This window comes from Hibiscus syriacus, unplaced genomic scaffold (genome assembly GCF_006381635.1).
Source record: "Hibiscus syriacus cultivar Baekdansim isolate YM2019G1 unplaced genomic scaffold, ASM638163v2 tig00111392_pilon, whole genome shotgun sequence".
Lineage (NCBI taxonomy): Eukaryota > Viridiplantae > Streptophyta > Magnoliopsida > Malvales > Malvaceae > Hibiscus > Hibiscus syriacus.
Window position 1 is genome coordinate 1,109,486 of NW_024063078.1, and position 16,600 is coordinate 1,126,085.

A 16,600-nucleotide genomic window follows, 5' to 3' on the forward strand; every position below is an offset into this window, starting at 1 on the left:
GCGTCTCCCATATTTTCAAAGGGTAAATTACATAATTAATCATTCAACTTTACTCTCTCTCTAAATTCACTTATTATACTTTTAATTTTTTTTTCAATTTAATCACTCAACTTGTGTACTAAAGGGTAATTTTTTCACTTTTTCATAAATGTACAAAGGGTAATTTTTTTTGGAGTCCAAGCATTGAATTTGTGTACTAAAGAAACCAACATCGTGCTTACATAATTTCTAATTGAAATTGTTGTCCAAAATAGTATTATTATGATAATATCTCGTGAATTTTTAATAAAAAATAGTTTTATAATTAAATTAATGTCAAAATATTCGTAATACCAATTTAAATTGAATATTTAGTAGATATAAAGTTTATATATTTACACGACTAACATAAAATATGAATGATTAATTGTGTAATTTACCCTTTGTACATTTACATAGTGAAAAAATATGGGAGACGCATTGCACTCCATGCGTCTCTCCCAGTAAGTCTCTTCAGATTTACTGTAGCATTCACTCTATTTCACGAAATAATTTCGAGAGTGCCCTATTCGAATAATTTTTTTTCCAGTTGCATTATTTGAGAATTCAGCCCCCTTCAAGGGTGAAACGTGTCATACATAAATTAAATTAAGACTAAATTGATAAAATATATAAATATTGATTATCAAATATTTATATTATATTTATTAATTGGTTTATTTGAATGCATTTAATAGTTTGGTGACTTGATTGATAAAAATTTAAAAAAGAGAGGTTAAAGTGAAAATATGCAATTTAAAAAAAGAGAGGCTAAAGTAAAAATGTGTAAGTTGGGTTAAAGTGAAAATATGCAATAGTTGGGTGGTTGGATTAATTTATCCTAAAATTTGTAATTTTAAAATTTAGAGTTTAGAATTTTGACATATAATTATATTTAGAAACTGTTTATATAAAATATTGTACTGATAATGTATCAAATATTAACTCTTAAAAATTCTCATATGAAATATATCTTTTATTTATTTATTTATTAATAAGTTAAATTAAAATAATAATAATAATAAATAATTGAAATAAAAAAATCTATACCCAATGTTGTTGGGCCTCATGGCTACTAATCCTCCTCGTTTCATTTTCTCAGTTGTCTCAAAAATCTCTCGAGCCTTCAACGAAGAAAAATCCAAGCCTCACCTTGCGACGATCCCCAGTTGCTGCAGCCTGCAGGTAATCTCCTTCTTTTAGCAAATGCATTGAAATTTAACTTCTCAGTTCATTAGCTAAACCTTGTATTACTGTGTTTTTTTCTATATTGCTTCCAAAGAGTGGAAACTATCAACCTTTACTCAAATTTCCATTCTTCTCTATTGATTCTCGACTGAACGCCATTTTATTTGCTCCTAAAAGTTTGGGGCAATTTGATTTTATAACTTCACGATCAGTTTATACGCTTGGTAGGTTCCTTTCCCGTACTACACCTGTTGGAAGGAATTAATGAAATAAAAATTGTACCCTTTAGGAAACATTAGGAGAGATTGTAATTCTACGTTGGTAACTTGGTAAGGATTATTTAATTTAATTACAATTGAGAAATTTTAAATTTTCTTGCTTTTTAATTGGAGGTGGTTTTTACTGACAGAAGGTTAATTTTCCTAGGCAATGTGTTGAGAGATTCTGTTATTCTATTTTCATTTGCTCTTTATCTGTGGGTTGAGCTTTTGGAGTGTTTTTTGTTTTAATTCATAAAAATTGTTAGGTAAGTAGATTATATCATTTTCCAGGTAACATGAATAAAGTTAGTCAAAACTCACCCTTGTTTAGGAGATTATTGCATTCGTTATCTCGCGATGGTCCTTCCGAAACTTTGAAGATAAAGATTGCTGAAATTCAGAAGACGAGGAAAAGAAGGAATCTCAAGAAGGATCAGTTGTTTGTGGAGGTTCCCGAATCGAGATCCTTTCTAGATACAGCAACGCTGCCGATGGTTCTTGCTGTTGCTGGAATTGCACTGTTTGCGAAACTGCTCATGATGGTTTGTTCTTTCAATCTGTGTTTTTACTGGGAATGCTCTTCATTTACATAGTTTGATGATTGCTTCTAGCTGGTCAGTTTGAGAAACTACATGCTTTTCCAGGCTGCCTTGATTGTGCAAAGCTCAATATGTTATATTGTCATCTATGGATAATGAAATATAGAGTGTAGAATAATCATTGCTAAAAGCATTTCTTCTGGAAGTTTATTCTTATTGGTTGATAGTTCAAACAGTTTATAGAAATCCTTATTGTTTATGTTATCACTCTGGATAACCCACTGTTTCATTCTGCACAATGACTTAATACAGGGTATTGGGAAAAGAAAGAAAATTTGGACTAGAAACAAGACACTAGTTGTAGAATGAGCTGATTTATTTATTTATGTTATTTTGTCAGTCACGTACTCTTCTTGCCTAGATGAAACAGTATATGAACCTTCTCAAATCACTCATCACCATACCTTAAATTTCCTATTTTGAGGCTTTATGAATTGTCTTCTGACAGTTGCATGTCTCATGGACTGCACTTGTTTAGTATTTATTAATGAATGCGGAGATTTTTATATTGATATTTTGTGCATTGGCAGCATGATGAATCGAAGTCCCAGGAAATGATCGAGCGAAAGATAAAGAATGCTCCTTCTGGTCAAGGCACGGTCAGGATGCTTACTCATGAGGAGTGGGAAGAAATTAGAGAAGTCAGACCAAGAACTCCTTTTGAATCCAAGCTTGCTCGTCCAAATGCAAAAATAAGAACCGGAGAAACATTGCATATGGTAAGCCACATATCTGAGTACAATTTTATTTGATGGATGAATATATGTATCTGTTCTTTTTTCTTATTGATGGCGGCTGTACCTTTTTATGCATGCATCGAATGCATTTAGATGATTTTCGTATCAGCTAATAATATGCTAAAGAAAGACCCTTGACCTTGATGGTTTTCAAATCTTGCTGATTTTTGTTTGTATGTAGGAGGACTTGAAGAATTGGACAATTGATGTTCTTACAGATGCAGTAACGCGAGCTGAAAACTGTTCGAAACGTAAGTAGAACTGATATCACGCTAGAAGACTTTGCCATTTGAGTACAAATATAATTCTTTGATGGAATTGAGAACCGTTAGTGATTCTGATGCCTAGTGTGAATAATTATGCAAATCTGCCTATGGGGAAATGGTTCAAATGGATTTGCATGGGGATTTAACTACAGCCAATGAATGATTGGATCTTTAGCAGATTTATAGAGGCATATAGTGTATAACATGTTGTGACATCGTCTTGGGTTTTTTCCCTAAAAAAGGATGTTTATATTTGCACAACTTTGATTTCTTTTAATTTTAAATTTTCATTATTGTTTGCCTCAAAGAACTTGTGAATCTTGAGGGTTCCTTCTACTATAGTTGAGTGCAAATGAAGTTAGGCAAAGCAACCATGAAGTTCTTCAAGATATTTGATTTTTCCCCTTTATTTTCTATGTTCATTTTACTGTTTATGCTCAGCATTTATGATTGGCCTTTTCAATAATGTCATTTTCAAAGTTCGAATGTAGATTCTCTGTTTGAGATTATATGTATCTTATCAATAGCAGGAGATTTGTTATCTACACTTTGGAAGCTCTTCTTCCCACGTATACTTGAGTAACCTTGCATCCATGTGAATGTTGAAAAATTGAATTTTCCAAATCGCAACTTCAATTTTTGATAGATTAATGGTTGTTTTATATATGATACAACTTTTAGTTCTTTGAAGAGACAATGCCCTAATTTCACTTATGTATAGAATATTTAATTTTAAATCGTTGTAAGTTTAAATTATTTATTCAATTTAAAAATCAAATCTTTATTTCCCTTTTTGTTCCTTGGCAACGTCTGTAGAAATAAATAGAAAATCAATGAAAGAGAAAATGAAACATCATCAATATAGTGGTCCAAAATATCATCGAGTAGCAGCCAGCTCAACTTTTGCTTTTGTTAGGTTCAGAAGGAAATCTGAAGCAGACTTAGCGGTCCGTAGAGCTGATGGGAGGATTATCGATGGCTTTAAGATTAGAGTTTTTCACGACAACAAGGGAGATCCAAAGTTTCAGAGGTCTGTTGATGACAGAAATATCAACAAAGTTTGGTTACCCTCGATAAGGGATTCCAGGTCTTTCAAGGAAGTAGTCAGAGGGGATTAGTTTGTTGAAGGAGGAGTTAAGGAACATGTCGATTTTTCTCAGTGTTCTATATTATCAGGTAAGGATAATGTGATTCATGTGATGTTTGAGGATGATAAAGCTGTGAGGAAAACTTCTCAAAACGGAGAGGAAAACAAGATCATTCGTATTGCAGAGAAGGAGGTCGCGTGGAGACAATCTTGTTTGGTCGGAAAAATAAAAAATATGTATAATGAAGATATAGTTCAAACTGCTTTCTGTGCGGATGGATTAGATGTGAAGGTAAGTATCTGGCATGAATTACTAGTGGTTTTACAATTCAAATATGAATCTGCTCGACAGGGTGTGTGGCAAAATAGGAGCATTGGGTTTCTCTATGGTTTGACGAGCTGGAATTGTTGGAGGGTTATGAGAACAAACTTAGAGTTAAAACTTGGATTCTTCTGTCGGACGTTCCATTATTAGTGTGGAGTGAAAGTTTCTTCATGAATTTGGGAAGTTTGTGGGGTAAAGTGTTGTTGGTTGATGAAGATACTTGTAATAGGTCAAGGTTTGATGTAGCTAAGATTTTGTTGGAAGTTCAGTGTGCTTCGGAAATCCCAGAAAAAGTTTCCATTGTCTGTAATGGAAGATTATATTCCATTAAAATTACAACAGAAGCTCAGGAAGAGAGTCGAATGTTCATAGATGGATTGATGCCTGGTGGTGGTCAGTGGTGCCCGATGCTGGGGTAGCGAGTAAGGAGAAATTGATAGAAGATGTCCATGTTTACGGGTCAGGTTCTGAGGACGCATTTAATTCGGCTGCTCCGCATGCTTCGCACTGCCAGAGGAGTGAAAATGTCAACGGACTGATGGAAGTTAGTAGGGGACATGGGGAGGCTGAGGTGGAAATGAGGGTTATTGTGAATGAGGCCTTGCATGAGGTGCCGATTTTTGAAAATATTGGGCCTAAGGATCTGTTTGCGGACGATAGTGTCGGGTATATGGAACTAAATAGAGATGGTGGGGCATGTTTGGGGACCCAATCTGTTTCTAACAGTTCTAGGCTAGACATCCCCATTGATGAGGTATCTTCCTTTAGGATAGAGGGAGAGGGCCCTACTCAATATTCTCCCAGGGGATTATCGGTTCATTCATCCTCGAAGCGTGTCCAGGACCGATCTAATTCTCAAAATAACATTATTCCTAGCGCTGATAAAGGAATGAACGGGGTTGAAATTAATAATCGCTCTACAAGTTCAGCTCTAAAAGAAAGAAAGAAGAGTTTACTAGAAGAAAAATTGTTACAAATTGCAAAAAAGGGTTACAGTTAATCAAACTAATTCGGCAAGGGAGATCAGTGCTGGTTCGGAGGGTTTACAAAATGAAGCGGAGGCTACTTCAGTTGGAGAGGCTCTGGGTGTTGTATTCTTGCTTCGAAAGAGGTGGTCATCCACTGTTTCTGTTGAACGTTTTAAAGGGCAGATTTGAAAGGGGTCTGATATTTGCGCCTACGGAGGAGCCTCGGGAGGCCTCATTACTTATGGGACAGTAGTATTTTTTATGAATAACAATGTTGTTTCTAGGCGAATTGCTCTTAAAGGCAGACTGATGTTGAACAATTTAGAGATGGTATTATAACGTCTATGGGCCAAATCTTCATAGTGAAAGGTGCGATTTTTTCGAGCAATTAAGTAATGTTATCTCAAGTTTCAAGTGTCCAGTTGTGGTGGGGGGATTTCAATGTTGTAAGGTATGTTTTTGAAAGAATAGGGGCTTCTGATTTTCCTGCTGCAAGGAGATTGTTTGAAGAGTTCATTTCTAGGTGGGATTTGTTCGAAGTCCCAACACTGGGCAGTATTTTCACTTGGTTTAGGGGTGGGTCGTCTGTGATTGTAGTAGATTAGACATGATACTTATTTCTCCTGAAATTGCCTGCTTATATCCTGATTTGGTGCAGCTTTCTCTTCCAAGAAGTGTATCGGATCATAATCCGGTAGTCTTAAAAGAAAGGAAACATAGAAAAATTGTTAGGCCCTTCAAATGGTTTAATCATTGGGCTAAAGACTCAATTCTTGTGGACAAAATTAAGTTTGTGTGGGAATCGAATAGAGGCAATAACATATCGCAATCATTCTTGCTTACAAAGGCTGTCACTAAAGAAAGAGCAAGATTTTTACGTGAGAGGAGTTCTGATTCTGTGGATAAGATTGGGAAGCTAATTGAAGAGTTAGAAACAAGATGTATTTCGAATCAGAATTCTTCCACTGCCCAGTCTGATCTTGTGGTAATGAAGGCTCGTTTGTGGTCTCTGTTGCGGAGAGAAGAACGTGAGTGGCTTCAAAAATCTAGACTTAGGTGGTTTAAGGAAGGGGATAGGAATACGAAATTCTTTCATTTAACTGCTTCATCAAGAGCTAAAAGAAATCAGATTTCTAAATTGAAGATGCAGAATTTGGTTTTAAAACAGCAAGCTAGGATTCAGAACGCCTTTGTTTCTTACTTTCGGGTTTCCTTCAATGAAGTTAAGACTATTCCAGTTAAAAATTGGGACATTCCAGTTAAGAGATTGTGTGCTGGTTCGAGACGGTTGTTGGAAAGTCCGTTTTCAGAGGTAGAGGTGTGGTCTGTTATTAATTCGTCTGATGGTTCGAGAGCGCCGGGTCCAGACGGCTTCAACTTGGATTTTTTTTAAAAAAAATTGGAATGTTATCAAGGAAGATGTTATGTTGTTTATGACTGAGTTTTATTGGGGTAGAATTGAGGACCAGTCTTTTAACAAATCGTATATCGCTCTAATCCCGAAGGTTAATGAGGCGGTTCATCTAGAGGATTTCAGACCGATTTCTCTGGTGGGAAGTTTGTATAAAATAGTGTCTCGGGTTTTGGCAAAGAGAATGGCTAGTTGTCTTAATGAAGTTATAGGGGAATATCAGTTTGCTTTTATCTCGGGAAAGCAGATCGCGGATTGTATACTAATTGCTAATGAAGTTATCGATGACATGTTCAAGAAGAAGAAAGAAGCTGTGATTTTTAAGGCTGATTTTAGCAAAGCCTATGATACTGTTGACTGGAATTTTTTTAACTTTATTCTTAAGAAGATGGGCTTCGGAAAAAGATGGAGAAAATGGGTATATTTATGCATTTCGACCCCATCCATTGCAGTATTAGTTAATGGATGTCCGTCTAGTAGTTTTTCAATCAAAAGAGGTCTAAGGCAGGGTTGTCCCCTTTCGCCAATGCTCTTTAACGTTGTTGGGGAGGCACTAAGTGACATGTTATTGAAAGCGTCTGCAAATGGGTTGTGTGAAGGTGTTGGTGTTGGGTCCGGAGACAAACTTATCACACATTCAATTTGCTGATGACTTATTGATCTTTTCGGCAGCAAATGTTGTGAGTTTATTGAATTTCAATCGTGTTTTAAAAATTTTTGAGTTGGCTGCAGGATTGAAATTAAATATGAAGAAATCAAAGATTTTCGGGATCAATGTCAATGAAAATAGGATAAGTAGCTGGGCGAATTTGTTGAATTGTGGATGGGATTCTCTTCCTACGACATACTTGGGTCTTCCGTTGGGACATAAAAAGAACTCGAAGACTCTATGGCAACCAGTGTTGGATAAGGTTCAACTGCGCCTACAGAGTTGGAAAAGCAAGTTTCTATCTTTTGCGGGCAGAATCACTCTAGTCAGATCTGTGTTATCTAATTTACCTGTCTATTATATGTCATTATTTCCTATTCCTAAGTCTGTCGCAGCTTCTATTGATAAATGCATAGCTTCGTTTGTCTGGAAAGGAAATTCGGATAGAGGAATTCACTGGTTAAAATGGCAAACAATATGTGGGCCGAGATCACATTTGGGTTTAGGTATCTATGACGTCAAAACGAGGAATAGAGCGTTACTCAACAAATGGATTTGGCGTTTTAGTCAGGAGAGTGACAGTCTTTGGAAAAAAATAATTGTAGATAAGTACAATTACGGTTCTGATTCTCTTGTTCCAAAAGAGACTAACTTGCGTAATGCTTCTTGGGTATGGTGTAATATTATTAATCAGGCTGCTTCATTTGAAGGAAATGTGAGAAAGGATTTTATTTGCGTTATTGGTAATGGTGATAAAATAGATTTTTGGAATGATCATTGGTCTGAAATGCTTTCCCTTAAAGTATCCTTTCCTAGAATCTTTGGTCTTGCGCAAAGAAAATCTGGGAACATATCTGAGTTTGGGAATTGGATTAATGGGGTATAGGTTTGGAAGATTGAGCTTAGGAGAGGTCTATTTTGATTGGGAAACTGATCGTTGGTCGCAGTTTTTGGAAGTTTTAAACAGAGCTGTGAGCTCAGCTCCTGTTGTGGATAAATTGAAATGGATTGGCTCCGTTGATGGTATGTACACTCCCAAATCATTTTGTCTTAGTGTGTCTACTGCAGGTAAACTGGAAGACCCCATCTGGAAATTTGTTTGGTGTAAATTCGTTCCACCAAAAGTGTCTAGTTTTGTTTGGAAAGCAGTGCATCAAAGATTGCCGGTAATTTCTGAGTTAATTAAGCGAGGAGTTCACGTTTCGGATCATTTGTGTTGTCCGTTCTGCACTAAGTTTCCAGAATCTATTAATCATTTACTGCTGAATTGCGAGTTCGTATGGCAGATTTGGCAACGCTGGTGCTTTGTGTGGAACATTAGTATGATGTTTCCTTCGAATGTTAAAGATTTGCTGCAGGTATGGTATTCTCAGAACTTCAAAAAGAAATTTCGGGCTTTATGGATCATCGATTTTTTCGGTATTATCTGGAATATATGGTTGTGGCGAAATAAGATCAGATTTCAAGGCAAGTCGTTTTCGGTCGATCAGATTTTTCATTCCGCTATGGTTCTGATAGGTATGTGGGCTAATTCACTTTGGCCATCGCTAATTCACAGTATTCAAGATTTCGTACGTACTTCGGATTCTTTATTGATTGGAAATTGATGATAGTGTATTTGATTATTCTATAAAGTTTCTCCTTATTATGTCGGAAGTTGGGTTTCAGCTGCTCTTTAAGGATGTTTGATTCCTATAATTCCAAGATTTTTTGTTCTTGTCTAGTTCTTCTGATGCAATCAAAGTCTAGCATTTACGGTTCACTATTTTGAGTTGTCATTGATTGAGCTTCTGAAGGTTCTGGGAAATTGTAATGCTGTTGTTCGTACCAGTTGTCTGCGAGGAGTTTAATAGTTTTTGCATATGAATTTTCTGGTTGCTAGAGTTTTGCTAGGCCATTTTTATCCTTTTAGTTCTCAAAGCGTTGCAATTTATATTCAGTAGAGGTGAAGGGCAAAGGTGTTTTATATATGTGTTCTAAGTTCAAGGTTGGAGCACGTGTTTAATGGTTGTGGCAAATGCAGCTTTCTGCTGTCCATGATTCTGTTTCGAGCCTAAGGTGTCTTTTGCTCGAAGATTGATGTCCTTGGTTTAGATCGATGCTTCGCTGTGGAGTGTCTGGTTAAATTGAATGGTCCATATCTTTGTTTCTCCATGTCTTCTGGAGTTAGGGATGGTGGTTGTTTTGTATGATCAACTTTATTAAAGATGTTCTTTGATTTTATCTACCTTAAGGATTACTCTTTTTTCTCCATATAAGTTTTAGGGAGGTTTTTTAGTGAGGTCCTTGAGGTAGTGTATTTTGTAACATTTCAATACAAAATACCTTATTTCAAAAAAAAAATATCATCGAGTGATAATGTCTAAAAGAACATGATAGGAGTCAAATATGGGCACTTTTGAAGCTTTGAAAGCCTGGAAACAACCAAGGACGCTCACAATGAGCCAACCGATTATATTCCTTTTTATCCATCATTTTGTAATAATAGCACAGAAGGCAATTTAAAGACGAATTCATAAATCATTCACTCATTTGAACGAGAGAGATGGATGCAAGTTTTAGGGTTGAGCGTCCGATCAAGTCGAGTAAAAAAATTTCAAGTTATTCGAGTTGACGAGTCGTATTTTATAACTTAAACTTGCATTGAAAATTTTTCAAATTGAGTTTATAAAATTAGAAATGAGTCAAATCAAGTCGAATTGTTCGAGTTTTTATTCAAATTTAATTGTAAATATTATACTATTTGATTCCAATTTAAATGATTTTCCATAATTATATACAATACACCTATTTCTTCATACTTTTTTTCATATGTGATATATATATATATATATATATATATATATATATATATATATATCATACATAATCGAGAAATTCAACTAAACTTGAAAATCAATTCACTATTTTTTAAAAATTTTGAGTTGTATTTTATAACTCAACTCGAATTTGAAATTTTTTCGAGTTGAGTTTATGAAATTACAACTCAAAATCAATTCGAGTCGAATTTTTTTTCGAATCGAGTTGAAAGGATCAATTTTTCGAGTTGGATTGAGTTTTGTTCACCACTAATAACTTCCTCCATCGAAGACTAGAACAAGTTGAAAGTCAAAGTATTCAACTAATGTAATTCCAAAATAATACACTTGTAAGCCCTCAGGATGACAAATTGTAGTACTATAGAAGGTTTCTTTAAAATAATGGAATTCTAAGCAAAATAGGATACAGCTGCTGTGATACAGGTATAGTAAGGATGAATAATGAAATTATCTAAATATTAATAGCTTATAGTTTGTAGTAGAATTTAATGTGGTAGAAGACAACTTTAACAAATGAATGAAACTGAAAAGATATTCCTGGAAATAACTAAATGCAGCAGCAAGCAGAGGACAATACTCGACACTAAACCCGAAACCTGCTTTCAATAGGCTCAGGTTCTCTTGTTGGGTTCAAAGACATACTTAATCAGTGATTCCTTGATAGAGAGCAGATCAGGGAACTCTTTCTTCAGCTTAGATGCGTCAATCTCATTGTTGCTTCGAGGGGCAACTATCACCTTGGCTTGTTCTTCCAATGTGAAGTTCACCCACTGAAACTTGGGGTCAATGTAAGCCTTGTACATCTCCAGGATCTCGTTGTGGCTCACGACCCCGGGGTTTGTGAAGTTCCAGATACCCTTCAAGTTCCTTTTAGCCATCTCGATGGAAATGGGCAGAAGTTCATCCAAGACTGTCATGCTGTTGGGAATGTTGACCACCTTGTTGTAGCGTGAAATCTTGGTGATAAAGTTGCGAGGGTTGTTTAGGTCGGATGAGATCGGCATTCGAACTCTAAGGGTACAGACATTGTCATATTCTTTCAACAGCTCTTCGACCTAGAAAAAAATGTAGGATATTTATGAGATCTTAAGACACAAACCGACAGACAAAATGAAACAGATTAAAAGATAGACAACGTGGTTACCATAGCCTTGGTCTTTGAGTAGAAAGAACCAGTGAAATTGGGTTTGTCTTCCTCTTTATACCCAATGCCAGAGCCCTCGGGATGTCCTGCATCATACTCGAATATACACCCGGTAGCAAAATTCATCATCAAAAGTCCATGTTCTCTGCAAACATCTGCCAAGGTCAAGGTTCCAGCCACATTGGTGCGGATTGTTTCGGTTTTGTGAGATTCACACCAGTCAACATTGGGCCTACCGGTCACACCGGCAGCATTAAAAACATGGGTTGGCTTTATAATCTGGATATCTGCCATAAGTGATGAACAATCTTCCAAGCGCCCTCTTCCATATTCAAAGGGAATACCTTGTTTCTCGCATAACAGACCAAGAAGTCCTCCAATCCAGCCAGTCCGGCCATAGATCAAGAACTTCAAGGCTGGTTTTTGGGGCAGGCTACTAGTTTTGAAGGTTGGAACCACCATCTGGGTCTGATTAGAACCAGTTACATATGATGAATCTTTTTCCTCTTCACAATCAAAGCGTCTCCCACCAGGCATCATCAGCATTCTTGGGTGTGGGAGAAGTGCACCGGACACATCGCCCCACCAATCTGGATTCTGAGTATACCATTCTATGGTCTTCTTCAAGCCATCTTCCCATAGAGTTCGCTCAGACCAACCCAAGTTCTTCAGTTTCTGATCATCAAGAAAATACCTCTGGTCGTTGAATGGTCTGTTTTCAACAAACTTGATGCTAGTCTCTGGATCCATCGAAAAAAGTTTGCATATATCTTTGGCTACATCAATCACTCTCCTCTCCTTCTTTGTTCCAATATTATAAACATGGCCAACTTCACCCCTGTGAAGAATAACTTCAAATGCTTCAGCCACATCCTCACAGTATAAGTAACTCCTCACATTAGAACCATCCCCGTGAATTGGGAGAGTCTTCCCCCTCATTGCTAAGAGGATAAACTTTGGGATTAACTTTTCAGGGAACTGGTTGGGACCATAAACATTGTTTCCACGGGTTGTAATCACGGGCAATCCGTACGACCTACCATATGCCATGACAAGCATTTCAGCACCAGCTTTTGTTGCAGAATATGGGTTTGTAGGCAGAAGTTGGGAAGCCTCATGGTTTCCTACAACAGCATCCTCTTCTGTCTCCCCATAAACCTCATCTGTGCTGACATGGATGAACCTCCTGATTTGGCCAGTGACTTTGCAAGCTTCAAGCAGGACATGAGTTCCGTAGATATTATTCTTGGTAAACTCAAAGCTGTTCCCAAATGAGTTTATCAACATGAGTTTGGGCTGCAAAGTGCATAATCGTGTCAATAGACTCGGTGATAAGGAGGTAGTTGACAAGGTCAGCACTGCCAATATCCCCCTTCACAAACTTAAAGTTTGGAGACGTCTTCGAGGGAAGGAGGTTTTTCAGGTTCGAGCAGTAATCAAGCTTGTCAAGCACAACAATCTTGTAGTCAGGGTAGCTTCGTATGAGCCGATTAGCGACATGCGAGGCAATAAACCCAGCAGCCCCGGTTATTAGGATGTTCTTAGGGGTATAATTGGCCATAGCGGAACCAATTCTGCAAAAATAAGAAAGGACAAGCTAACTTCAGAAGGATGGGAAAATCAAATAAAAAATCAGCACCAACTTGCATAAACAAATACATCAAAATGTAAAAATAGAATCGGGGACCAAACCTAGTATAATCAAGTAAAAATACAAAAGCAAATAAAGAAAAGAAAAAAGTAAATCACCACCAGGATGAGTTAGCAAAACTCCATCTTTACAGAATATTCCACCAGATCTGACAGCAAAATAGGTGGATCAGGCCATCCAATGCAACCAAATCACGTTATCTTTCTTCTTTTTATTAGCTTTGTTTCATCAAATTAAACTTGAACAACAAACTATCTAAAGCTTCCATTTCACATTTTGATCCTCGAGTCAATGTTTGCACTCGTAGCTAAACAATCAAAGAAGGAAATGATCCGTAAGTTCATTACTTCAGCAACAAGATCCACCTCGATTTCCAGATCAAATGTAAAAAAAAAACAGATCTTTTAAATCCCATTTCATTCATATATTAGCAGAAAGAGATCCGGATCCAATTAAGAAACAAATAAAATGCAGCCAAAGTAACAGCTAAAAGAGCAAACAAAGACATGGAATTTTCAAACATTTCAGAACAGATCTAAGAAAATTAAGAGATTCCCAAATCCTAAAATGGCCTGGATCGATAAAAAAACATTAAATTTCTCAAAAGAAACACAAACAGTCATTCATCACATTCGATCTTCCACCAAATCACAGTGAAAAAACAAGAGAGAGGAGTTTGACTTACAATATCAAGAGAAATCAATCGAACTCCAGAGGGAGAAAGACGTGCAGAAATCTAGAGCGGGATTTCAGAGGAGAATAGGAACAGCTTTGAAGAAGAGGGAAATTGCAGACTCCGCGCATACGTATAGCTATATATAGCTCTAAATAACAGTTAAAAGGCAAGCCATGAAAATTTATTGTACATGCCAAAAGTACCCTTGTGAGTTAATACATTAACTGTCGTCATGTTTCTTGTGTGGACAACAAAGTGTAAGGGTTAGTTGTGGAATGAAAAAAAGTTAAGATTTTGAGAGCTGGACAATACGATGTTGATGAAGTTAATTGTTGACTTAATCAGTAATTAATTCTTGAAATTAAATAATGCTTGAATTTGTTTATTTTACATGAATATGGACAAAGAATTAGCTGACCCTTATTCTCATATGTAATGGGGTAAGAGGGAGGTAAGATAGTAGGCTGCCCCCAACGCCAGGTTGAGAACAGCTTCCGTAAGAAACCTCCGAATTATAAAATTGCCCTCCGTGGGACTCGATCTCACGACCCCACGAAACAACGGCATTCAGCCGCCGCATAGCTCTGTGGCTATGGCAATTTCTCAAAACGATGGGAACGCTGATGGTAATTTCATTGGACCTGAAGTATTGGTATCTCCTCAGTTGGAAAGGCCGGGATCTCCCTTCATGGATGAAGATCAACGCGCGACGAAGAAAGTTCGTAATAAGGAAGAAGTTGACCGTATGGAGGAAGACCATGCTGATTTGGAGGCACAGTCGAATACATATTTCAATGATAAGATAGCAGGGAATCAGGGAAAGCATTCATATGCTAGCGCGGTAATGGGCAACTCGAAGACGATGGTAGATGTGGTTTCGCTCAAAGCTATGGACGAAGTGGAGATCCTAGATGGTGAATGTATTGTAGACAACAATGGTCCGTATCCGGTGATCCACTTTGCAGACCAAGTTCACGATAGAATTGACTATAGCATGCGACGTTCGGTGATAGTTCGGCTTCTCGGACGTGCCATTGGTTATAAAACATTGTTGAATCGTATTGGCGTTCTATGGAAACTACAAGGTCAGTATCAACTTATTGATCTAGAAAATGACTATTTCCTAGTGAAGTTTGAGAGGGAAGAAGAGATATGTGTCTTGATGGAAGGACCATGGACAATATTCGGGAGCTATCTGACGGTTCAACCATGGAGTCGTACATTTTCCACATTGGAAAAGCATCCATCGCAAGTTATTGTATGGGTGAGATTACCAGGTCTTCCCTATAGATATTATTCCAAAGCGATATTTCGTCGGATTGCTATGGTTATTGGTCAGGTTGTGAAAATTGACTATAGCACGAATTTCGTCTCGTTTTGCTCGCTTGGCGGTATTGGTGAATTTAAATAAACCACTAATTCCATGCCTTAAGATTGATGGATTCTGTCAAAAAATTGAGTATGAAGGTTTACAGCAAATTTGTTTTCAATGTGGAGTGTATGGGCATTCGAAGGAAAACTGTGGTTCTGTGGAAGGGAGCACAAGACATGAAGGTTTAGCAGGCGAGCCTAGTGTGGTACCAAATAACTCGTTAGGAAGCGAAGACACTGGGTTTGGACCTTGGATGATTGCTGAAACACGTAAAAGGAGACCAAAGAAAGTTGTGGAGCAAAACACCAAAGGAAGTAATGTTGAAGCTAGAGGATCTCGGTTTGCTATTTTAAATGAGATAAATAATGGTCAGGAAGAGGTCACTGCAGTAGTTTCGGATGCACCAGCGGAAGAACATAACAAGAGGAATGGTGAGGTTTACGCTTCTCGAATGGAGAATCAGGCGAAAGGGAAAGTTGTTACGGATAGTGTACCATTGGAGGCTAGTTCTGGCAGGCGAACAAATACAAACAGGAAAGAGGATGTTGGGGATAGTCGGGCTCTTAATCAGATAAGTGTGATAGCAATGGAGGAAGGCGCGATTCCGCAGGTAACGAAAAGTCGATATGTTACAGCTGATGGGAGTCATTCAGTGGTTTCAATCTCGGATGATAGCAGGAACAATATCAATAAGAGGAATAATCGGGGAAATGGTAGTCGAAGAGAAGTGGGGGAAGGTAATAAAGGACTTAAAGTGAGGAAGAACAAAGATTTTAGTTTCTCCCCGGCAGTGCTTACGGATTGGCTGAAGAATGCTAAGGTTAATACAAAACATGACAAGGTTACGCTGCATGATGAGGGCTCGTCAGTTCAACGTGAAAACGAACATGAGGAAACACTCTCGCATGCAAAGGAGACTCTGAGTACAATACCTGAAGAAGATATTTCTCTAGAGAGGGAGAATGTCAATCCGAACCTCCCTCAATAATTGGGGTTCTCTCACTTAGATATCTTTATGGTTAATTTTCTTTTTTGGAATTGTCAGGGCGTCGGAAGCCCTAAATTCAGACGTCATCTACGGGAACACTGTCGGGAGAGTCGACCTGATCTAGTAGCGTTGTTGGAAACTCGGATTAGTGGTATTAATGCTGATAAAGTCATCCAGAGATTGGGATTTCAGAATTCTTTTAGAGTTGAAGCTCATGGGTTTAGTGGTGGTATTTGGATTCTTTGGAAAGACGGGTTAGACGTGGAGATTTTGACCATTTCAAACCAATTTATTCATGGCAGATGCTGGTCAGATAATGAAAATAGATGGTTGTATTTTACTGCTATTTACGCTAGCCCACAAGTAGAGAAACGAAAACTTATTTGGAAGCACCTCACGGAACTTATGCCAGGTGAAAATGAAGCGTGGTTGCTGGGGGGTG

At 37.5% G+C, this 16,600-nt stretch overlaps 1 protein-coding gene and 1 pseudogene across 3 annotated transcripts; one reads left to right on the forward strand and one right to left on the reverse strand.

Moving 5' to 3' along the window:
* Positions 1-1,094: 1,094 nt before the first annotated feature.
* Positions 1,095-3,329, forward strand: LOC120160338. 3 transcript variants are annotated; one of them, XM_039170764.1, is made up of 4 exons: positions 1,095-1,203; positions 1,758-2,008; positions 2,596-2,784; positions 2,984-3,329. In XM_039170764.1, the coding sequence occupies exons 2-4, from the start codon at positions 1,763-1,765 to the stop codon at positions 3,059-3,061; spliced, it is 513 nt and encodes a 170-aa protein (XP_039026695.1). In that variant the 5' UTR covers positions 1,095-1,203; positions 1,758-1,762; the 3' UTR covers positions 3,062-3,329. The 3 variants fall into 3 exon arrangements, with proteins under 3 accessions (XP_039026695.1, XP_039026694.1, XP_039026693.1); XM_039170763.1 differs by having other exon boundaries at positions 1,095-1,193; positions 1,755-2,008; XM_039170762.1 differs by lacking the exon at positions 1,095-1,203 and adding an exon at positions 1,621-1,639.
* Positions 3,330-10,932: 7,603 nt separating this feature from the next.
* Positions 10,933-13,907, reverse strand: LOC120160336 (annotated as a pseudogene).
* Between the last annotated feature and the right edge of the window lie 2,693 nt (positions 13,908-16,600).